This window comes from Apiospora aurea (genome assembly GCF_038362705.1).
Source record: "Apiospora aurea strain CBS 24483 chromosome Unknown utg000008l_segment0_segment0, whole genome shotgun sequence".
NCBI lineage: Eukaryota > Fungi > Ascomycota > Sordariomycetes > Amphisphaeriales > Apiosporaceae > Apiospora > Apiospora aurea.
In genome coordinates this window covers 1208648-1232152 of record NW_027117395.1, presented here as the reverse complement: position 1 = coordinate 1232152, position 23505 = coordinate 1208648, and the positions used below count along the sequence as shown (strand labels likewise).

General features: G+C 52.2%; 8 protein-coding genes across 8 annotated transcripts; 4 read left to right on the top strand and 4 right to left on the bottom strand.

The window, feature by feature from the left end:
* Positions 1-627: 627 nt before the first annotated feature.
* PG986_011874 (uncharacterized protein) lies at positions 628-4151 on the top strand (the record flags this gene model as incomplete). Its single annotated transcript, XM_066848096.1, has 5 exons — positions 628-934; positions 1000-1492; positions 1530-2106; positions 2160-2380; positions 2435-4151. The coding sequence occupies 5 exons, from the start codon at positions 628-630 to the stop codon at positions 4149-4151; spliced, it is 3315 nt and encodes a 1104-aa protein (XP_066694792.1).
* Positions 4152-4456: 305 nt separating this feature from the next.
* On the bottom strand, positions 4457-6247 carry PG986_011873 (uncharacterized protein; the record flags this gene model as incomplete). The annotated part of the gene is made up of 5 exons (XM_066848095.1): positions 4457-4549; positions 4613-5100; positions 5153-5755; positions 5805-5983; positions 6042-6247. 5 exons carry the CDS (start codon positions 6245-6247, stop codon positions 4457-4459), a joined length of 1569 nt encoding a protein of 522 aa, XP_066694791.1.
* A 2526-nt stretch (positions 6248-8773) lies between these two features.
* Positions 8774-9943, bottom strand: PG986_011872 (uncharacterized protein; the record flags this gene model as incomplete). Its single annotated transcript, XM_066848094.1, has 1 exon — positions 8774-9943. One exon carries the CDS (start codon positions 9941-9943, stop codon positions 8774-8776), a length of 1170 nt encoding a protein of 389 aa, XP_066694790.1.
* A 757-nt stretch (positions 9944-10700) lies between these two features.
* Positions 10701-13384, bottom strand: PG986_011871 (prion-inhibition and propagation-domain-containing protein; the record flags this gene model as incomplete). The annotated part of the gene is made up of 3 exons (XM_066848093.1): positions 10701-12368; positions 12414-12594; positions 12642-13384. Coding segments are annotated over 3 exons (2592 nt in total), but the record flags the coding sequence as incomplete, so codon positions are not given.
* A 757-nt stretch (positions 13385-14141) lies between these two features.
* On the bottom strand, positions 14142-15805 carry PG986_011870 (cytochrome P450 monooxygenase oxidoreductase; the record flags this gene model as incomplete). The annotated part of the gene is made up of 4 exons (XM_066848092.1): positions 14142-14560; positions 14632-14822; positions 14896-15517; positions 15595-15805. The coding sequence occupies 4 exons, from the start codon at positions 15803-15805 to the stop codon at positions 14142-14144; spliced, it is 1443 nt and encodes a 480-aa protein (XP_066694788.1).
* Positions 15806-17127: 1322 nt separating this feature from the next.
* PG986_011869 (uncharacterized protein) lies at positions 17128-18743 on the top strand (the record flags this gene model as incomplete). Its single annotated transcript, XM_066848091.1, has 5 exons — positions 17128-17160; positions 17216-17286; positions 17553-17639; positions 18196-18331; positions 18408-18743. The coding sequence occupies 5 exons, from the start codon at positions 17128-17130 to the stop codon at positions 18741-18743; spliced, it is 663 nt and encodes a 220-aa protein (XP_066694787.1).
* Positions 18744-19401: 658 nt separating this feature from the next.
* On the top strand, positions 19402-20822 carry PG986_011868 (uncharacterized protein; the record flags this gene model as incomplete). The annotated part of the gene is given in 4 exon segments (XM_066848090.1): positions 19402-19509; positions 19698-20191; positions 20331-20644; positions 20656-20822. The coding sequence occupies 4 exon segments, from the start codon at positions 19402-19404 to the stop codon at positions 20820-20822; spliced, it is 1083 nt and encodes a 360-aa protein (XP_066694786.1).
* A 2081-nt stretch (positions 20823-22903) lies between these two features.
* Positions 22904-23466, top strand: PG986_011867 (uncharacterized protein; the record flags this gene model as incomplete). The annotated part of the gene is made up of 2 exons (XM_066848089.1): positions 22904-23099; positions 23177-23466. 2 exons carry the CDS (start codon positions 22904-22906, stop codon positions 23464-23466), a joined length of 486 nt encoding a protein of 161 aa, XP_066694785.1.
* Between the last annotated feature and the right edge of the window lie 39 nt (positions 23467-23505).

Here is a 23505-nt window from a genome sequence, read left to right as displayed (position 1 = left end):
AGCGATCGGGAGACAACATCAGAATTCCAAGCCAAATCCGCCAAGTCTGCCGAAGCATTCGATTCTCAACTCCTCCGAATTATCAATCTAGGTTGGGTTGTTGACATGCTCAGTGAATCTAAAGACTGCTAGGTTACAATTTGTGCCCTACGAATCCTCGATAAGATAATGGCAGCAGGCTAGTCCCACGGTGCCTTATTATCAATGGGCTGGTCGTTCTCTTCATCAAAGATATCGAAACCAATGTGTGGCTTGGGATCGAGGAACCGAAGAGCACCGCTCCTGCAGGAGAGCCGGTCGACAATTTGAAAGTCCAACTCCGGCAGACTCAACAAGTTCAGATTTTCTTTGAGTCGGGCCTCATGTACTGACTTGGGTACTACGGGAATTCCTCGTTGAACAGCCCAGGATAAACAGACCTTTGGTGTCAAGGGGGCTGCTGCTCCTATCTTCTGGCTCACCGGTCGGCCTGCTACCGGTAAATCAGTACTCTCAAGCTATATGGTAGACCGGATACAAGAAACGGGGACCCTGTGCAGCTACTTCTTCAAACACGGAAAGGCGGGAAGATCCTCGTTGACCGACTGCTTGCGCGGCCTTGCACACCAAATGGCAACCCAAGACCAAATGATTGCACGGCAGATCGAGCAACTGGACCGCGATGGGGAGTCATGGGACCAAAATGATGAAAAGTCCATGTGGCGCAAGTTATTCGCGAACGGGATCTTCAAGACTGGCAATATCCATAATCATATCTGGGTAATTGATGGCCTTGATGAATGCTCAAAATCCTCGAGCTGGTTTAGATTGGTCCCCCAATTGCCATCCGGCTTACGAGTCTTTATGACGAGTCGCAGTAACGATGAGATTGAGCGAGGTCTGACCTCGCTGGGGTCTCGCGTTCAAATTCAGCCGTTGGTGACTGCAGATACAGGTATGTACCTCCGTTTCCTTCCGGCACTTACTATTTACCATGAAGCACCCCTAACGTTGCTACAGCTCAGGATATGCATGCATTTTTGCGAGCCAAACTAGAGGATCTATCTCTGGAGAACATCGATGGGCTATGCAACCGGATCTTGACGAAATCCCAGGGGTCATTTCTTTGGGTTCGTCTCGTACTTGAGGAATTCGAGAACGCCTACACAGACGAAGACAGTGAAGCCATCTTGAAAGAAGTGCCAGAAGATCTGTGTCAGATGTATACGAGAATGCTAAATACGATCCAAAGCGAACGGAGGCGGTCAAAGCTTACCAAATCGATCCTTACCTGGAGTGCGTTAGCCGGGCGCCCCTTATCGACAGAAGAACTACGCTGTGCTATACGACTGGATATCAACGAGACGCCGCACAACATCGAAAAGGCCATACCGACAGTTTGTGGACAACTGGTATTTGTAGATCAGGCCTCCAAGGTCCACATGATACACGAGACAGCTAGGGAATTTATACTGGACGACGACCTGAAATCCGGTTTGGCAGTTCGAAAAAGGTGAACGTCATGGACAATTGGCATTCCTACTATGCAGATACCTCGCAACGGATGTCCTAAGAAACTCGCATGGGTTTAAGCCTGCGCGGACGTCGAAATTGGCCGCAGTCATTGATACATCTCTGGTTGACTACGCCGCAAAGTTCTTCTCGGAACATCTCTACCGCTCAAACTCGGAGGACGATGCGCCTATGCGGGAGCTCTCTAACTTCCTGAGGATAAATGTTTTATTTTGGCTCGAGATGCTTGCTGGACAGGGGGACTTGCAGCCTGTGAATCGAACGGCTGTGAACCTTGCTGGGTATCTTCGCCGGCGTGCGAAGTATGTGCCCCCTGTTGATAAAGACATCCAGCTGGTCGATGCCTGGGCGACTGGTCTCGTTCGAGTCAGTGCAAGGTTTCGTTCCAAGTTGCTGACTTGTCCCTCTGCCATACACTATCTCATCCCTCCGTTTTGCCCAACAGAATCGATGATCTCAAAGCTGTTCATCGTCCCTACGCGCTCATTGGCCGTCAAAGGCTCGCGAGACTCGGAATGGGATGACTGTTTAGCAAGAGTCGATTTCGCCAAAGGGCAGACCACATCACTAGCTCACGGCACCACTTCCTTTGCTGTGGGATATTATCTACGGGGCAGGTCTCTCTGTACGATGCCGGGTCAATCCAGCACATCTCGCTCATGCGTCACTCGGAGCGGGTCAGGTTCTTGGAGTTTAGCCCTGACGAACGCTTGCTTGCCGCAGGCGGGCAGAAACACATCAGTGTCTGGGATCCTCAGAATGGATCCGAGATGTGGACGACACGCATTACCTCCCCGCCCCTGGCAATGGTCTTTCTCAATCCCGAGTGCTTGATCTATGCTAATCGGGCTCACCAGATCATAACCACGTGAGCTAGCTGACCATTATATCATGATAACTTCCCTGGCTGATGATTGTATAGATGTATCGAGAATGGTGAGACTTCGATTACGTCGTGGGACAGCGAAGATACAGAGTCGGCACCCTCTGACCAGCCTCCCAGTAAGGCGGCTATCTCGACCAATCTTGCGTTTTTAGCGGTGGGCTACCGAAGCCACCCAATATCCATCCTTGACCTGCACTCCGGCACGCTCGTTGGCCGGTGTGCATCAGGAAAGGCGAACGGGATCGATGCGATGTCTTTCAATCCCAACCCCGACGTCTACGCCCTTGTAGTGTCGAACCAAGGCGGAGATCTTCTCGTCTTTGATTCTCGGACGGCGATGCTACAGTTCCAGAAATCGAATGTTTTCGCACACACGCTGTCGTGCTCGGATGATGGGCGGAACCTAGTGACTGGCGATTCCCGCGGGACCGTCGAGATCTACGAGTTTGACGGGCCCGACAGCACTGTCTTGACGTTGATTTACCGCATCGGCGTCCATGAAGAGGGTGTGAAAGACGTGCGCTTCAGTGAAGATGGGTTGCGCATTGTCGGTTGCCGAGAGTCGCAAGTCCGGGTTTGGGAGCCCGCCATCCTAGTGCAAAGGGATGCTGACATCGAGAGCCAGAGCGACATCAGTAGTCAGATGACAATTGCCATGAAGACCTCCGGATCGGTAGTTACAGCAGAGCGCCCAGATATCACGTCGCTCGTGTCCGTCTCCAACGGGGACCACATCATTTGCGGCAAAAGCAACGGCGAAGTATATATATGGTGCGCTGTGGACGGCAGAGAGCTCAACTTCCTTTGCTATCATTCCCGTAATGCATCTGTGGTAGCAATAGCCGTTGCAGACGAGCGTGGAATCGTCGCTACCGCTGACGAGTCCGGGAGAGTACTCGTCATACAAATGAAGATTACCAGTCCCTATTGGCAGGAGGCGCACGTTTCGGTGGACAGACGAGTTAGATGTGCTATATCGAACCTGTTGGTCAGCCCCTTACAAGACCGTTTACTTATCAACGGCAAAGCACGAAGCCAGCTCTTGGACCTGCCCTCTGGCAACCTAGTCAAAAACAAGGAGCACACAATCCAAGAGCTGCATATTATGGTCACTCATCCCAGGTCTCAAGATAAACTGATCTTGTTCACGGCCGCGTCTTATCGGGTATTCTCCTGGTCCACCTATGAAGAGACCGAGCCCGGACATGAAGCCCAGCTTATACGCACAAGTCAGTTCTCGCAAGAGAACGTAGTGGGCGCGAGCTACCACGGCTCAGAACTGGTTATCGAGTCTCTCAAAGTCACGGGGGATGGCCCCGGTATGCGTATTTGCTACTGGAACGGTGATGCATTCAACAAAGCGCATGAAAAAGAAGCCGCCGTCCTCGGTTCGAATATTGAGCTCCTCAGCCCCGTACTACGGGAAGTTATAGCAGTTGTTGGATCGACTCTGATATTCATCGACAAGGAACTGTGGATCTGTAGCTTGGATTTGACCACCTTCAATACGGTACCGTATGCCAAGCGGCACTTCTTCATTCTATCGGAGTGGTTGAACGTCAACGGAGATATGATATTCTCGTTCACTCCGAAAAAGGACTTCGTATTTGCCAACAAGAACGGTCTCGTTATAATCAAGAGTGGTTTGGAGTTTTCTGAAGTTGTCACTCTGTCGCCTCAGCAAAGCTGGACAGTTCAAGCGGGGAGCATGCATAGGAGGACCTCCAGCAGTATAACTTCGACGCCTGGTTGATGAAGTCTGATGTTATCAGACCTCTAGGAAGGACCTTCCAGTCGGTCATGAAGCGTGCACAACGGATCCCGGGAGTCTTGGCAATTATTCAGTGGCGTTATTATCAGTCTTGTCTGGAAATACTTATATTCGATCAGGCCGTAGATATTGAATGAAGCGAGTATTGGACATTTTCACCATAATACGTTATGCACGAAGATACTGTGGCGGCAGTAATTATTTCATGATTATTCTATTAGGATAGGCTTGCCGCGATGATGAGTAGCCGCCTGCATTTCTCCAATCCAGTACGCACGCCTTCGATCTTAGACCGGAGATCCAGCAACCTTGATCGGATGAGCCTCCGTGTTGAAGACGTACTGGTTGTCATGTGTAGCGGAAACTTGCCAAGGGGCTTCCTGCGAAGGGAATTAGTAATCGACTTATATGCAGGACGAGCAAGGAGGGCTACGTTGACTTACCTCGGCTTGGATCATGTAAAGATACTTCAGCACCTCAGCAAACCAGAAACTGTCCTGGAAATCATTAAATCCTCCGCCGTTTGGCGCGTTGACGTCCTTGATCTCTGCAAAGCCAGCACCAGTCGAGCAAGTGGCATTGATGTTCTTGAAAGCTGTCCATGCCCATTCCTGGTACTTGGAGTCACCAGTGGCACGGTAGGCGTAATACCAGCTTTCGATCACCTCGGGCCGAAGAATGTAGTCGCCGCTAGTAATCCAAAAGCCAGCTTCCTTGTAAAAGTTGGCCTGTTCGGCGGGTACAGGCTGATTGCTGGATGTATTCGCAGCGCTGCCGACCTGCCACGCGAAGCCCTCAGGACCGATTCCAGTCACGGTTGCTGTGTAGGTTTCATGGCAACTGTACGCAAGCTCAATGCCAAACTGAACATACACAGGTTTGTCCAACGTAAGACCGCCCAAGATGAAGTTACCGCCGTCAAAGCATGCCACTGTGATCGTTTGTTAGCAACGAGATAACTCTTGTCAATGGATTATGCTTACGGTGTCCTGACCTGTAAGACAGGTCGTCACGCCCATTATAGGCAGCCAAGAACGTCATGTCTGGTCGTGTGGATGGCTTGGATGCGAGGTACTTAATACTCGAATCGGCCGCTTCGATCCACGAGTCCCTGTATGAAGCGAATCTCGATGTATCATACAAGTACATCTTGATAAGATATTCGTAGTAGCTGTCAGTTCCACCGTTCCAGCCACCTGACGAATCCACGAAGTTGCCATTGCTGACATTTACGTTGGTGCCGAGCAGGCCCGGCCATGGCTCGCCGGACGCAGGCTTGGGGTTCAGGAGGTACGACTCTGCCTTCTGCGACAGGTCCGCATACTCTGGCTTGCCCGTCTTGTCGCTTAATCTGGTCCACTCGAGAACCAGAGTCCCAATCGTGGCGAGGCCATTGGTCGTCACGGAGGAGTCAGGCCGAGGAGGCTGCTCGAATAGCAAGTCATTGATGGGAACACCGCTGGGCGTGTCAAATCCGACTTTCAAGTTGTCTGTCAAGTGGGTAGCTTGGTTCAATATTGCGTCCAGTTGTGTGCTGTTGATTCCGTACGTTCCTGAAGACACACCTGACGACAGCAAATCGTGGGCTAACGGGATGTCAGTTCCGGTTCCAATATTCTGTGGGTGTCTACACACCTGAAAGAAGACCACCCAGATAACGAATCGTAGTTTCGAATAGAGAAACTGTACTATCGTTGCTGGATTTGTCGAAGTTGATTGTGGGAATGTAATCAACGATCTGCTTAATGACGGCAGCATCTTCCATGATGATTGCAGTAGAGAGTGCGTCTATGGCGCTGGCGCCCCATCCATTTCTGCAGCACAAGTTAGTCCAAAGAGTCACTAAGTTGTTACCATCGTGATGTCACTCACCTGTCATTCTGGAACGATTTGCTAATTGGCTTCAGCGAGTCGTTGGGAAAAGCATATTGGTAGTACCCTGCCCATGCACGGTCAAAGGCTTCTTTGACAGCAGCCGCTCGGTCTGGATGTGCCTCGTATGCAGGACCCCTGGCCCGAAGACCGTATGCTTGAGAGCTCGAGCCCAGCAAGGCCAACAGCCAAGCAGAAGACACCATGGTTGCAGATCAGTATGTGGCCACGTGGCTGACTATACGGGGAGAATAGGCAAAATGTGACGAATGGATATTGCGAGGGCCTGTGAGGTGAGACAAGAATGGGTGGCCGGCCCTTGACTGAATCCTGGGGAAGAAGTCTGTGTTGGGCGAGTGAGTGAGCGGGTGCTGGGCGAGAACAGAGAACAGGGACAATCGAGGAACCAATGTCTTGAGACAAGTACTTTACTTTATGTAGGTGTTCAAGAAGTCGTCAAACCAGGAACGTTCGGCACCTTGGACTTTCCACACCTGCTCACTGGACGAGCATCTCCGGGCTTCTTTCCAGGTGAGTGCCCATGGAAATGTGGGGGCCACAAGCAGAAGTAAAGATGGTGTAAACGAGCTGCATGATAGGGCATGACGGAAGGCACGCTTGACACTTTTCTTCTGCAATTGCCTTGCGTGCGTGAGTACTTGCATGCATGTAGCGATTCCCTCCCAAGATGGCCAAGCGTAGTCAGTTGGCTACTACCTAGCTGAGCTCAAGTGCTATATTGAATGCACAGCTGATTCGGTGCTTGCGCTCTGCAGCGCCAGGCTCCGTAGGTGGGCAGTGAGTGTCGATCATCTTGTGACGACGGAGGATCCCAAAGGCAAGGGAGAGTTTCAGCATGACTTGCTGGTGCAAAGAAAGCCATGTATGCACCTACCTACTTGCTACTTGCTTGGTGAGGGCACGCAGACACGAGCATCCACGTCTGAGCGTAGGGGGCACATGGGAACAACATGTTTTTCAAATACTCGCACCTGCCCTGGACCCGAGACAATCTAATGGTCGTGTGTACTTCAGGCCAGGAACGCGGACCTATGATGAGGATAGCAATAGGCCAGCGTTACCGGAGTGTGTCCAAGCGAGTGGTGCCGTGTAACAAGGCAACCAATGTACATTCGATCCACTTCACTTGGCCAGAGAACTCGCATATCGCAAGGCTGCCCCGAAGGTCAGCTGCAGGTTGTATGCTTAGGTCGGAACATTTCTTCTTTACGTGGCGATCTCGCGCTATAGCGGGTGGTGATCATTACTCGAATTACCCAAACCGGGAACTTGGCCTACAGGTGAACGGGAAGCAAGATCCATAGTCTTATGGGCCTGGGCCGGAGAATATTGCGGTGTGAAGGCACCGAGCTCTTTCTGGGTCCGTATCATTGGGACTGAGAGGAAGACAAGGGCAGCGGAAACGGGGATCGGGAGAGCATGGGTTGAAATCTGCAGTTGACCTTGCAGGCAGCATGGAGGTGCATCTAATCATGAGCTCCCAAAGATGATGTAGGCATTGGCGAGGTGGGTGGTGGACAGAAGCAGCTAGCAGACAGGTCCGAGTCATTTGATATAGGACAGGCTTTCCGGAGCCAGAGACTTCAGAGACCAGCGGGCTTGCAATCGGATTGGTGATGGCTCGAGATTACGGGCGCTGTTCATGTACCGTTTCATGCGATTCCCTCTCCAGATATTGGTCTGACCCCAAGATTAGGTTACCCCAGAACAAGCTTGGGATTGGTGTTGGGAAGTCTCGACGCCTCCCGTCTCCCGTGCCGTCTGCTGGCCGTACTTTCCACTCCTCCAGACGCCGTTCGATACCTACCAACATTGATGTAATGGTCCTTCGAAAGGGGTCGCATCGAATGACCTCTAACTCCGCGTGTGGCCAAATGACTGACCAGCAACTGCAGACAAGAAATCACTTGCGGCCTAACTTCGGCCTAAGGAATTCCTGCATGTCGAACTGTATCGTTCGGACCGAGTTGGAGGGTTCCTGAGAATCGCAAATCGATGTGTACAGGCGAGTGACCCAAAGCAGGCATGATCATCACTGCATTAACGTGCTATAGACACTTCTTAGACATGTTCTATCTGTTATCTTGCCAAGCAATGCATTGTGACCCAAGCTGGCCGACTTCCAGTCACCACACCAGCCACGCGCATAACGAGGTAGCAGATGCTACGACGTCAGCGCCCTGCATTAGGAAGCTGGAAGCACCGACTAATTCTAGGCCTCGCACCTTGATTCCCGTAGGCTGTTCACCTGTTCATCCGTCCATCGCACTTGCGTTACATAATCCGCAATGACTGGACAATGTAGAGCGGACCATCCAAGATAACCACAAGTAGTTGCAGACGAGACTGAGGCAAACGGCAGAAACATCCCGTGGAACAGCGGTTCATCTGGTCTTTTTGTTTTCTGACTTGTCAGGTGGCCCGCTCAGTCTCGGCTGCTTCTGCGCCTATAGACTTGTTAGGTGGTCAATTTTATGGACCTTCCTGAATAGAAATAGCATTCATCGGTACCCGCGGAATATGTTGGTCCTCATCGCATACTGCTGAAGCATGCGACCAAGGACCAAGCAAGCCGTGCCGTAGTATCATCTGCCGCCAACTTCAACATACAGACGTATGGATACTTGTGCAGCATCGATGACAGTATTGACCCAAGATGATTCCCAGCCCTGTCAGGTGAGGCATTGTATAGTTGTACATGGGGATATGTTCTACTCTTTCTCCCGCAATCGTGCCAATGCTGCGGCAATGCCATCACTCAACGTATCGTCTTCCTGGCGACTGGATGGGTTCTCGAGAGCTGCAGTCTTCTTGGATTCCTCGATAGCGGCTGCTAGCATGGCCTCCTCGTCATCTGCATCCTCAGGATTCCAGGCCTTGGGCTGAGAAGGCTGGTTCTGCGATTTCTCTTTCTGCTGTGGACCAGGAGTTTGGCTGCCTCGTGATGCACTTGCTGCGAGCGTGGCGGGCATGTCTCTAAGCGGCACCGTACTCAGAGGTATGGCCGATTCCATAGCATTGCTGCGTTCACTTGCAAGTATGCCTCTTTTGGCGGCCTTTTTGACCCTGAAGGGCTCTTCAACGACGCTGCACCACTTCTTGACCTTCTTCTCTCCCCAGCCCCCAATGACTGCTACTTGTTCAGGGTCTGCATTGACTGCATTGCGAACGCTTCCAAAGGCGCTCACCAACGACACTGCGTCTGCCTTGTTGATGCCTCTGGGTACTGTCACGAATTCCACCAGCTTTTCCGTGTAGCTCGTGGCCTGCTGGCCTTTGATACCGGTGAAGCTGGCATGCTCGTACGACTTGTAAAGCTCGAGGTAGCGTGCGGCTTCGGCGGCGGACCAGCAAAGGATGACGGTCACGTTGTTGACCAGGGACGTCTTGGACAGCTCGCGCAATGAATCCTCGTGGTTGGGAATGTCGACCATTGTCAGGAGTATTCTCAAGTTGTACCTGCCTTGCAGATCACGTATCCTCTTGTAGATGTATTCTGGGTGGAGCCGGTGGTACTTCAAGCTGAGGAACAGAGCACAGGTCGTCAAACCTAGGCCATAGTCGGCCGGAATATCGCTGTATTCCCATGCCACCGATTTTAAGTTGGCCAGCACCGGGTTGCCTTTCTGCCTAGGAGAGACGAGGATGTTGGAACCGGAGCCGCGCTGTGGGAGTGCTTGGGGCGTGGGCTGGACGATCTTGGGCCCGGCAGCCGCCGAGGAATTGGAGGATGGCGGTGCTTTGTCTAGTCGTTGAGGTGTTGGCTGTTGCACGCGCGCTACAGGATTCGGTCTGGCGGGATTGGAGGAGACTGTTTTGGATGAAGACGATGCAAGAGCATCTAGAAGCTCTGCGTCGGCGCCATAGTCGTCGTCATCCATGGCATCTGGCGATTGTTCATCGATGCATCTGGTTGCTCGGGCGGATTGTTGATATGGATGACGCGACTCTGTAGTTTAGGTGCTTAAACTCAAGTATGTCATTCGTGGGGTCCCTCCAATGCCATTGATCCACCCCACTGGATCATCCGTGTGGCTTCTCCATCCCAACGAATACCGCATGAGGCAACCTGGACGCAAGCTAGCACTCGTGATTACTGCCTTTTATATTTATTGCTTGCTCATTTTCGTCCTCGTTAATCTTATTTTGTTTTGGTTGTCGGGAGAGCACAAGTTAATACAAAATGTATACATGCCAGTCCAGGGGGCCAGGAAGTACCTGCGTGATCGCAGTCTGATCGTAGGTCCAGGGCGGTGCCCCCGACTTACACCTGGAAATTGGTCTGCAAAGGGGTTCATTACTGATGTAGAAAATCAAATGCTGGCATCCAGCATGTCCAAACAAATGGGAATATCGTATATAAATACAGGTGTGGCTGATGCAACAGCACATTGCAAGGTCTACATTTTCAAGCACCCCGTCGTCAAGATTAGGTCCAGTCTACCATTAGGCGCGAAAAGCGCTATGAGAACTACCATTCTCGGCGCATGCCACACATGACGAGATCGGCCAGCAATATGCGCATTTACAGTTCATTATATACTACGGCGCTCGGTTGCATTCCTGCAGTACTCTTAAGGCCATGCCCCTGCTGGCTGGGTTTGTCGATAGGTACGCAGTGTGCATAGCTGACCAATACTACCAACGACCGTGTCTGTCTGCTTCCTCGGTACCACTCGGTTCCACCTCGTCTCCAAGCTTTACACGCTTGTATGGATACCTCGATATGTTTGGAGGTTTGTAATCCTCGGGATCATTGCCATCGCCGAAAGGGCGTTTCTCAGTCTTCTGACTGCCTGTTTGATACAACTGAGCATGTCCTTGTCGAATCGCTGTCACCGCGTCAAGAAACCCCCGGCGAAGCAGCCCATCTATGGTCTGAGATAGCTCATTTTGGGATGTATCAAGATCAGCACCAGCTTTCATGAACAGCCTTGTGATCTCTACTGCTGCTTCTAATGGAGTAGAGTAGCCGCCTTGGTTCTTCAGCCAGTTAATCCAGGGCGTCGTGCTGGTGGAACCTCTCACAGCGAAACGGGCATTTGGGTCGGCGCCTTCATCCAGCAGCATTCGCACCATACAAGGCGTTACATCCAAAGGGAATGATTTAAACGCGCTTACGTATGGCTTCTCGAATGCGTGATACAAAAGTGGGAATTTCCCTTCCATCTTGATGAGCGGGCCTTTGGATGCCCAAAACTTAACGACATTGTTCATGCCAAGTTCAATGGCGAGGACGAGCGAGAGATGCATTACGCTGCTTTCCGAGGGTTCGTTTCTCGCGTAGGCTGTCTCGTAATCGTTATAGGCTGTCCGGAAAAGGGGGTGTGCGTAGAAATGCTCCCGGATATTCATTCCAAATTGCAGTGTAAACCTGGAGAACTCCAGCAGGATATCAGCCGTCGCTTTGCAGATGGCCTGATCTGCCTGCATAGTACGAAACAGCGTTCCTCTCGAGAGGTCAATGATTTGAAACATCGTTTTGTACGGATCCTGATAGCCGATACGACATTGCACGTCTATGTTTGCCGCCGATAGCTGCAACAGATGAAGACGCATTTGGGCTAGAATAACAAGGGGATCAAAATCGCCATCCGTGATCTGCAAAACTCCGAGATTCCAAATTCCCGGGCGTTTGAGGAAATAAAAGACACTCCTGTGCATGAAATCGACTTTGGAGTCGACTGTCGAGTCGGCCCTAGAGTTGATGGGAAGTTCTGTACTGCCAATGTGGCCACAAAAGCAGGAACCGGCATGGAGTCGGACTTCCAATAACCCGCAGCATCTGCTTCGTAAACGAGCTTCAAGGACTTCGCACTTCATTCTTCGTTGGGCGAGTGTTAGTGCTGGAAATTCGTAACTCCTTTTCGGACCAAGCTCATATTCGCCTGCCAGAGCAAGACCGATCGTGTACATTTCTGGGTCGACTGCGATACCAAGCGACCGCCTTTCAATCTCTGTAGCTAGATCCACTCGGCTTTGGTAGCAAATCCGGAGCAGCTTTGCAGTTTGCTCATGGTCCCGGGGTTCGATTCTCTTGAGAATATGCTCAAACAGCTGCTCAAGCTCTGGAGGTAGCTCGTTGACGCGGTCCCGAAGCTCTTCCACGTAATCAAAGGCCGCAAATCCTTCGAGCAAAGAACGGCAAGCGAGAACCACCCATAAGAAAACACCAGAAGCCTTTTTGACAACATCTGATAGGATTTCTTCAGTGCCAACAGGGTCCATAGACCTCAGGTTCTGAATGTGAGAATGGGTGCCGATGGCATCGTTCACGTACGCTGTGATATCATCGACGGTCAAATCCTGAAGTCAGAGATGCTTCTTCGTCGAGAATGCTTGATGACACACCGGAATCGGCCGACTGGAAACGAGAACCTTGATGTTTCGGTTAGAGGCGAGGTCTTGGATGAACTGAACCCCATCTATAGGGTTCCCAAAGTACTCATCAAGGCCATCAATGAAAAAGCATATTTTGGTCTTCAGAGCGATGTCTGCCAGTCCTGCGAATGCATTGCGCGTTTCCGCCAGACTCGGAATACCCATCAAGGCCCCGTCAACTCTTTGAGCATCGCGCACATCCCGGGTAGCAGATTTGGTATCAGTGTAGGGTCTTCGGCAAGTATGGAGTAGAGCAACCCTCTCAGTAAGCCTTCGTGGGTATTCCGCTCCGGCCTTCCGAGATACCAGAAGAAAAAGTTTGGCGTGATGAGCCGCTCTTCGTTTGCCCATTGTTGTAAGAGTTGGTGGACTTCTGGATGCTCGAAGAGAAATTTCATGAGAGTCGACTTCCCACTTCCTGGCTTCCCATATAGCCAATAGATGTCAGATCCCTCCCCGAGCCATTCGGGGAGACTGTCCCATTGTATTCCCGTATTACTTGGCTGCAACGCCCATTGCAGTGTCTGAGGATGCGCCTCAGCCACATCATTTCTCCTGTCATCAATCACACGGTACCACAGGCGGTCCAGCACACGCTTTTGGCATCGCCTCATCAGGTCCTCTTCTGCTAGGTCTGATATGGGTGTTTCGGTATTCTTTGTTGCTTGTGAGACAAGTTGCAGTTGGCGCATAGTTGTGCTTCCAGTCAAATCAGACCGTATCATTGTGTCCAAGAGGCCTTCCCCGGGAGGAATAACATCATTAAGCTTGCCGACCAAGACCGAAAGCTGTCCGATCAAGGCCTCAAACTTTTCTTTATCCCGAACCACCCAGAAGAATTTCTTTATGACGGGCGTCTCCTTTTTCCCTGTCCTTTCCTCTATTTTGAACTTCTCGAATCGTCTGAGGAAATCTTGCATGCGTGCGTTACTGATAGTGGACACTGAGACGGTTAAGTTTTGGTCGTTGTCGAATTTGTCTACTCCATAGCGCTGTTGCAGGTCACTGCTTTTGCTAAAGAGCATGTGAATGCTGCCGAGGATCCTGGAGATGATCCGATAGGTGGCAGGATCGTCGAGGCGCCGGTCATGATTGCTATGCAACAGCCGAACGCGCTCGGCCCATCGCAGTAGCAGTAGCTCTCGATATCGAGCATGGTATCGAGGATCTCGCAGTCGTCACCGAGTGACTTTGCGGTCGAGATGTAGGAGAAGACGTCGATGGCGTCTTAAACAGGCTGACGAGGGCGATTGCCCCTACTGCAAGGCCGGCTACCTCCATATGGACTTGCTGGATCTGTGGTAACCCCTAAGAGCGGAGAAAACAATCGGCCTAGGACATTGTAATTGCTATTAATCAAGAGATAACATCGACTTTAGAAGGCTGCCGCGGGCAAGGCATTTTGAAGGCAACGTCGCTGTGAGCCTAACGGGGCTTAGAGATGCATTGCCTCATGCAAGATAATCTGCATGCAGTTTTAATGTGACTTGTTCTTTTATTGGTTACCGTATGTATACAGCTGTCGCTCTTTACTTGTACATATTTGGGGGGTTTCGACCATGCTCTTGTAAGCACCTCTGAAACCAAATTATCCATGAAACCCAACACTTCTATTTATACAGACAACCTTGCCGCTATTCGCCAACAAATGCGGGGGTTTGTAGGGCAATTGAGATGGCATACTGACAATGAACCCAATCAAGCCATGGTCGCCCGCTTCTCTAACTTGACATCCAGATTCTCGTAGTAAGTAAGACCGCCCTTGTAAACATAATCGCCCTTGTTCACGACGGTAGGTTTGAACGTGCGGAAGAACTGCAGGGGCGCCTTGAACAACTCCATGTTGGCAATCTCGCGGCCGAGGCAGACGCGGGCGCCGTAGCCAAAGGCCATGTTGTACTTGTTGTACTCCTTGGCGCGCTCGGGGTCCTCGAGCCAGCGCTCCGGGCGGAAGTCCTCGGCGTCGTCGCCGTAGATGCGGGGGTCGCGGTGCACGATATAGGGGTTGCACGTCAGCTCCATGCCCTCGGGCACGAACTGGCCAAACAGGTTCAGGCCTCCCGGGGAGCCAGCCGCGGGAAGATGTTGGGCGCCGATGGGTGGAGGCGCATCGACTCCTTCACCACGGCAATGTAGTAGGGGCAGTGCTGCATCACTTCCTCGTATTGCGGTATGGCCGACAGCTTACCCGCGCTCGTGGCGGAGTCCAGCTCCGCCGTCAGCTTCTTGTAGACGACCTGGTTCGACAAGATTTCGCGCATCAGCGCCTGGAAAGCAGTCCCCGTAGTGTCGGCGCCGGCCATGAGCACAAGCAGGATTTCGGCTCTGATGTACTCGAGATCCAGAGGCTCTCCCATGTCATCGCGTGCTTCGATGAAGCTAGATGGCAAGCAGTATTAGTTTTATATTTGCACGTGCGTAAACATGCGTCTAGAGGATATGCGCAACTTACGTCTGTAGTAGATCAATCCGTCCATCTGTCTTTCCGTTCTCGATATCCGCATACCGCTTCGCGATCAGCTTGTCGCGGAACCTCATCAAGGTGCCGATACCGCTGTCTTGCTCGGGGCTGGCGACTAGGTATTTTCCCAAGAAGGTGCTCTTCACCCAGTTGGTGAAGGGGTACAAACGGGCCATGATACCGAACGGAACCAAGCCATCATGGAATCCCTGGATCAAGCCGCCGACGTCGGTCTCCTGGTCGATGAAACCGAACGGCGCACCGAATCCGACTTCGCTGATGATGTCGTAAGCCATATAGACAGCCCAGTTGGCGAAGTCGCACGTCTTGCCCGTCTGTGCGAACAGGCTGTCGAGCTTGCCGATCCACTTTGCGATATTGGCGTCGATGAGCGGCTCCATGCGCTTGATGTTACTGAAGCTGTATGGACCCGCGGCGATCTTGCGGAAGTAGGAATGAGTCTTGTGGTCCTGCATGTTGAACATGGACTCAGTTTCGCCAAAGCTGCCAGTGATGTAGTGCTTCGATTTGTTGGCATGGCGACTGTAGATGTCGGGTAGCTTGGTAGCATCCGCTACAATGAGTAAGGAGGGTGTAATGCGCACGACGGGGCCTGTGTGGGAAAATATAAGTACATAATCCAATGATCTCTGGATGGCCCTCCTGGCGGGAATGTTAGGAGACACATACCATGCTTCTTGTGCAGGGCCTGGACGACCTCGACTTCGTCCGTTTTCACATTGTGGTACGTGAGCCAGAGACGAGTGACGCCTGCCCAGAAGGGGCCGGGGAATTTGGCCAAAGGATGGAAGAAGTGGTTGTACACGACCTGGTAGACAACCTTAGATAGTACGTAGACTACGCCCAGGAGGACGAAGTTGACGAAGCTCAGCAGCGCCATCTTGAGCCAGTAATATCAATCAGAAAGATGCTTACGAGGGATGGTCGGTTTCTAACATGGACTGGGGCGTGAAGACTATATCACGAGTTGTCCACCCCTTCCAGTTGAGCGTAGCGGAGCGGACATCGAGAGCATATCATGTGACAAATATCAGGATCAACACTGCAATTCTGTGCCGCATAGTAGCTTGGCCCATGCCATCATCTCCATGCAACCGTAGACCCCACTGTGTCGTGACTTCTGGCCTGGGTGCTTCAACCTGATACATAAGTACCTACCTTACGGATACCTATATATGAACCATAGTGGGCTAGCAGCTTTGCTTCTAGCCTACCTCGGGTCCTCTGAGCCGTGAAAGACCGATGGTAGAGATGCCCCCGCAGATTGCGATGTAGCAAGGCGCGAGCGAACCTAGCAAAAGGCGAGCTTGATGGCACCAAGTGCATGGACATCGGTGGCATGATGGATTCGGGACGACTTCCAGTTCGGGATAAGAGATCAGCAGCCGGAAAGGGGAGATCCACCGGCAGCCACTGTCCCTTGCTCCCCGGGTGTGTATCCCATGTCCTATCGCCAGGCATTACATCGGTAACGGAATCTCGGGTACGGCAGATTGACCAAAGGTGTGGTGGTATTCCACAATGTGGCGTAGAATACAACGAGCCGCAACTGGGTTATTCGTCTGGTTCGTCTCGGGACATGGGCAAGGTGTTCATCTCTTGGGCGTTTCTGTGCGAAGAGAGAATCTAATACAAACTGACTTACGTATCAGGGGCGGAGATTTCCGTGATACAGTAAGCCCCCAATAGACTGCCTGAATGGATTGATGTCAAGTGTGGATGATGCCGGGACGAAAAGTGCCCCTAGCACCCGACCTACTACTAGTTCTGACCTAGAGCACCCGCAATGCAGCAATGCTAGAGGCAAACAGCCCTAGGCAGCTAGGCTTCTCGCTCCCGAGCTCTTTTTTGACCGACCCAGCCCTGCGAGCCAGCCCTGCGAGCCCTGCAGACTGGAGCACTGGGACTGACGGGCCGACGTCTCAACTGATGATCGATGTCGTTGGTTTTGTCTGAATTCCATGTTTAACAGCCTGACATCCTTCGTTGTGGTTGTTGTTCTTTTTCGTGCTTCATTCCATGCATGCTCTTGTTGATTTTCTAGAAACGCTCAGCCCTTGGCCAAAAGCGAACCGAATGCAGGATTTTAGATGAATTTTAGCTAATTGCGGCACAGTTATTACTTCTTCGGGCTCAAGTTGCAGCTGCGACTGCAACGATACGCAAGAACGCAGGGGGTTTCGGATATCGCTGACGCTAGCCATGCAAGCACACGACTCGACGGTGTTTTGGGTGGTAAAACCTTTGCGAGCCGAACACCACCCAGACCACATCTCACTATCTACTTTAGGCAATGCTCTTCAATGCTCTGCTCAACGGACAGGTGGAAAAACTGCCTACCTACCTACCTAGTATTACCTAGTATGTGCTGGTCGCCGGTCTTGGCAGCTGGCTATGCGGACGTCCTTGATTTATGTGCCCTGGTCACCATACGAATTAACATATTGGTCGTTTCGCTAAGGCTCTTTTCTACCTAACGAGGGACGCTAGCTACGACTACCGCCTTTGAAGAAACCCTTGGGTGCCGCCTACCTATCTTGCACGGGTGCTTCCGTATTATCTTCGAAGCAGCAGCAGCGAATCCACTTGTACTATAACTGAGCCGGGCTATCGTGCTGTTCCCTCAGCTGCGACGAATCTGCAAAGTTTGTATGGTACGATGAGAAGCCTGGTGCCATGGGGAAGCCCCCTCCTGTTGCTGCTCCTGCCAGCCTGTGAGCTCCGCGAACTCCCCTGCTCCCAGCACTCAGGCCACTGTCAGGCCGGCCATCGATGCAGATGACGGGCACTGACCTAGCCGGATATGATGATGTTCAGAAGCTGCATCTAAATAGGCATCTCGCTTAGCATTCAAGCACCTAGCTTTTATGCGCGGCCGTCGCATGTGAAACCCCTGGGTGCTGCATACCAAATGACGCGTGTGTGCTAGAGCAGTCAGTCAGTCAAACCAGGTGTCAGGTGCCAGGTGCCAGGGCAAAACCTCTGCCCACAGAAGCTACCCAGACGATCGGATATGATAGCAGACTGCTCGACTGCTGTCTGCAGAACTGTCTGTTCCACTGTCGGGCACTGCCCAGTTTAGCATTGCTAACTTGCTAGCTCGGGAACATTCAACCAAACAAACTGGAATCGTGGAACCACCAGCAAACTCGGATCAAGGAGCGTCTCGGCGTATCTGGGTGCCGCTCTCGTTTCGCAGGCTGGCCTTTCCCTGACAGCACCTTGCACCTGATCGGCACCCACTATATACATACTTATACGTAATCCCAGGGCAGGGCTCAGGCCGCCTTATACTCCAGAAGAGCTAGCATTGGGCAGCCTAGGACCTTTTCCCCCACTCGAGGCCGATCCGCCTCGGGCAATTGTACTTTATACGAATCGGGGAGAGACTGAAAAATGGACAGCAGTAAGGCGTACCGTACGAAATATGAACCTACTACTGCACTCACACGCACACACATACACTAAAATACCGCGATCAGAGCCTGGGAGCCCCTGCTGCTCTCGGTAACTGGGGCATCGTCGCCTTACAAGTGGCTCTGAACGGAGCTGGTCATATCGCCAGAAATTGCGAAGGTTCTTGGGACTGGCCCATTGGGCAACTCCGAACTCCCCAGAGCACCACTGCATCAATGACTACAATTGCATCAAGGCCCAGCAAATGCCGCCACCAAATTACCAGGGCTACTCTATGGCAACAGCAAGCCTGGGCAACAGAAGATCAGATACACATCTTCCAACCCATTTCGAAAGTATATTTCGTGCCACAGGTCGGTCGCTCGTTCGACAGGGCCCCTGAGACGCATCTCGCAGCATAGCCAGTTGAGTTGTTCCGGTAGCGACTGGCAATGTCCGAAGCCCTTGGTCTCGACAAACCTAAACGGTACTGTATATGTATGCTGTGGCTGGATGTGCCGATTCAGGTTCCGAGAAGAACGGGCAGTACCACTTATCTAGCTTTGTATTCCTATACCGAGACCACCTCGTCTATATAGCGGAGGTACCCCGAGCCCCCGGGAAACCATGAACCCTACCTAGTATACGTTGCACTCATGGTTTTGCAGAGTCTGGGCAACCTGGTAACGAGTTAACCGAGTCGATCGCTATCAATGCTCGCTCTATCCAATCCATGATACATGACCCCTGATTCCCAGAACGCACACTTGGTCCTTGCGGCTGACGGAAATTCTAACCGGAGAAAGAGCAGGAAGAAGCCGGCCGGGACAAGAGCAAGGGGGCAAAACCTATAAGCGGGGAGTAGCGCCATCCCGGCTCTCCTGACCCTTTCCGCCAACCCATTCTCTCATCCGTTGCGGTCCTCTTGAGGAAGGCTCCAACCACAGGCGTCTTGATATACAAGCATAGGACTTGCTCCGCCTTAAGTGCCTCACCTGCCCACACAGTTTGTCGTTCCCTCATATTTCGGCTGTAAACGAACTATACCAGACGAAGAGAACTCGCCAACCCACCGTGGCAATGGAGTCCCAAGGCCCTACTGTCACGTCTTTGGCCATCATATTTGCAGCTATCACGGTCGTTGCGATACTACTAAGATTATGGGCACGTGTTTTCTTGGTCAAGAAGGTCGGAGCCGATGATGGTGAGTGAGCCCCAGTCACAAGAAACAAAACCTGTTACTTGGAGCGTTCAGGACGTTAACGATATGAAAACAGGACTCATAGTAGTTGCTGCTGTAGGTGCCTAACTCCCAGAATACACTGGCAACAATCGACACCTCGCCGATGACGATAAGAGACTAATACGCTTTATAGCTACTATCATGGGCCTTCTCGATCGTGACTGTCATCGCCGTCCAGCACGGCCTAGGCGACCACATAGGGGCGGTGCAGGCGAGGGGCACGCAGAACATGATCACATACGCGCAGGCCGTCTGGCTCTCGTCCATTTTCTATAATGCGTGCCTGGGGTTCATCAAAATCTCGGTGCTGGCACTGTATTCGCGCCTCGGCGACCGCACCCTGACGCGCCTGGCCTTCGTCATGATCGGCGTTGTCTGCTGCCAGGCCGGCGGCAACGTCCTCGCGGCCATCTTTCAGTGCAATCCGGTCCGCGCCGCGTACGACATCGCCATCCCCGCGGCCGAGAAGAAGTGCATTAACGTCAACGCGTTCTACCTCGCCAACGCCGCGGTCAATATCTTCACCGATTTGTTGACATATACGCTGCCCATCCGATTGGTGCTTAGGCTCCAGATACCGCGGCGGCAGAAGATTGGACTTGCCGTCATTCTGTGCTTGGGATTGTTGTAAGTTTTCTCTTCCTCCCCTTTTCACTTCTCGACCCCTTTTTCATGTAGAAAGGGACTAGATACCATACGTCGGAGTCGTATCGTATATACCTGTGTGCATGTGTACTGACCATTGGCCCCTTTCCAATACCAACAGTGCCTGCATCTCATCGATAGTACGCATCACATTCGTCCCACAGATGCTCGTCGACCCCGACGCCACGTGGGTCATCTCGCCCGCCATGTACTGGTCCGTCATCGAAATCAACGTGGGAATTCTGGCGGCCTCGATCCCGTCCTTCAAGCCGATCGCGTCGCGCTACATGCCGCGCCTCCTGGGCAGCTCGTACTACGGCCGCGGCGGCTCTACCACTGGCGCCAAGAAGAGCACCGGCTACGGCAGCGGCGCGTTCGGTGGCCGGAGCAAAGGCAGCCGCGGCCTGGAGCTGCACAGCGTCGACCGGGGTACCGGTAGCAGCAAGAAAGGGGGAGAGGCGGCGACCCCACGTTCGGGCTGGGCACGTTGGACACGAAGATCGAGCGGGGGCTGGGCGGCGAGAACAGCTCCGAGGAGGGCTTGTGCGACCCGAACAAGGGTCAGATCAATGTGAGGACGCAGATCGAGACGCGCTTTGACGAGCGTCCTTAAGCTGAACGAATGTCACTCATCACGAGGTGCCAATGATTGGGCTGGGGTATATTTACGCATTATAATTCAGAAACTTGTACATTGTTCAGTTTCCTACCTTTTTCATTTCATTTCTTTCTTTCTTTTGTTTCAACGACTAGGTTGGGCCGGTCATAGGGATCCTGGTACTCAAAAATGGCTTTTGGCAGCGGGATAGGGGCTAGTGTATGGTACCAATATGCATTCATGATGAGACCAAATCTAGCTTCGGGCTTCAAGTACGAGAAGAAGTCGATGCAACATTGACCACCGTCGGAGCAGCATATGCATACCTACTCATTCCGAATTACCTCTTCGCCAAGCTTGCTGGCTGCATGATTTCCCCCGCATCGTCTGTGAGAGCGAAAGGGCAAGTGAGATAAGACATTGGTGGTAAGGGTCATGCTCGACATCAGCATCCGGATACCTATGTGAGCAGCAGCACATCGCTTCTCCCGCTATGTGGCTTAATCAACTGAACTGGAAGTGAAAAAGATGTGTTCGGTCGATCGGCAAGCAATGCCGACACGTCTTGCCAACGCTGTAGATGCCATTCAGGCAAAAGAACTATAAGAATCGTGTGATCTTACAGTCAACATTGCGATGTTTGCTCCGAGTAGCAATAGCAGCTTGATCAGTGCCGCAGACCGCGTGCCGGTGGGTGTGCGGTTGGGGGTATTGAATTTTCGTATTCCATCAAGGCAAAGGGATACATGAGGTCAGATTGAGGCCGAAGCCGGCATTGGAATATCTGCACAGGAGGCATGCTGGTAGAAGAAAAGCAAACCCGAAAAGGGCTTACTTACATGTAAGTACATATGTAGGTATGTAAACCATCACTAGCGGCGGCAAAACCAACTCAGAGGCACCTTGGCAGTCTAGAAATAGCATTTCTCACTCATCAATTTAGGTGGATATCTGTTGCAACATGGCTTACATGATGATTTGATATGATAGGTTATTGTTTATATGATTCGGAATTGACAGATACCGGTAGTTGACTGATTGATGACATGTAGTCTTGATGAGCTAAAAAATACCACACCTCCCAACCCCCAAACAACCTTGAGCACGCAAATCTGGAACAAGAGGACCGACCGGTTTTCCCGACCAGCGCAACCGCAACCTATCAATACCTACCCCAGACCCAAGGTTGCATACAGACGGAGTAAAACATCTGCAACACCCAACGGAAAGGTAGACGGTTAAGCGAACTCGATGCTGCAGAAACGCTGCTGGCCGAGAAGAGAAAAGAAAAGTTGCTGAAGAAAGATAGAGGGCGACAAATGTGACACTCCACCAGCTGCAGCTCTAGTTTAAAAATGCCGACCCCTGCACCGTAGCCGCTGATTGGCCCAGCCTAGCGTTCTTGGCAACCGAGTCCAGGGGTGGTTCAGCGCTTCGAGGTAGGCCGGAGGCCAATCACCGACGAGAGCACATGTATAGAACTCGACTTTATGAGCCCGGTGAGGTTTCAGGGACGGACACACGCGTACCGCACATCACCAATTATAGACGGGCCCCGCCTCTTGGGTGACGATCTTGGGTTGTGATCTGAAGAGGACTCGCAGGTCGCCGTGATTTCACAGGCAAAGTCTTGCAGAGTTGCAGTTCCAGCCGGCACTACCCAATACGTCCAATGGCGGACCAGCTTGCTGCTGACTTATGCATGGGCCGAGATAGTGCCAAGCCATGTCATTGGGATGAAAACTCTGGAGAGCGGCTCCTCCTGGGCGGTTGCGCAGGAAGGGGATGTATACAGACTGGGGAAGTGGTTATTCATGGCGATAGACCGTGGCCCAATGGCATTGGGCTACTAGTAAGATCAGATCTGGTTATATACATTTGCTTACCTACCCAAACCGCAGAACCCGTGTATATTCCTCCTCTACCTTCTACTTTCCCTTTCCGACTGTCAGCCTCGGAACCGTTCGTCAACTGCGTTGATTGAAAAGATACTACTCACGAGACGGAGTCCTCGCTTCCTTTCTGAGCATATACCCCAGTCCAGGTCACTCACTCTCACGGGTTACGAAAAAAAACCCCCAAAAAAAAACATAATAATGGCGACCACAACAGCCCCGTTTCCGTTACCGACGGACGATCCGGCCTTTTACGGCGCCGATGGCACCAACAAGCCCAGCAGCGCCATCGACAGCACAGAAGGTGCTTCGGGAAGCAGCCCAGGCGCCATCGAGATATCCCACGGAGGAATGGTAGCCATCATTGTCGTCGTAAGCGTGGTAGCGGTGCTAGGCAGTAAGTCCCTCCGCCCCAAGAAAGCATCCCCCCTAAACCAAAGACAATATGTATACTGACTGGGAATCCGCACCCAGTCTCCATGGCTGTCCTCTTCTATGTGGCGAAGAAGCGAGAGTGGAAGATCCGGGAGACCCTGCGCCGCTCGGCGAAGAAAATAGTCACGGCCCTGACGCCCCGTCGCACCGAGTTCCCCAAATCAGTAAAGGAGTCTTCCGGCCGGACTTCACGTGGTCGTGTGCGACTTGACGATGTCCCGCCCACACCTCGTCTGAGACCTGAGGACATCGAAAAGGGATACGCTAGGCCAGGAATCAGACAGAGCCCGGAGGGACGCAGTACCAAAGACAAATGGCCCAGGAAGTAAAAGGAAAATCCTTCTGGCTGGGGTTGATGTTATTCGAAG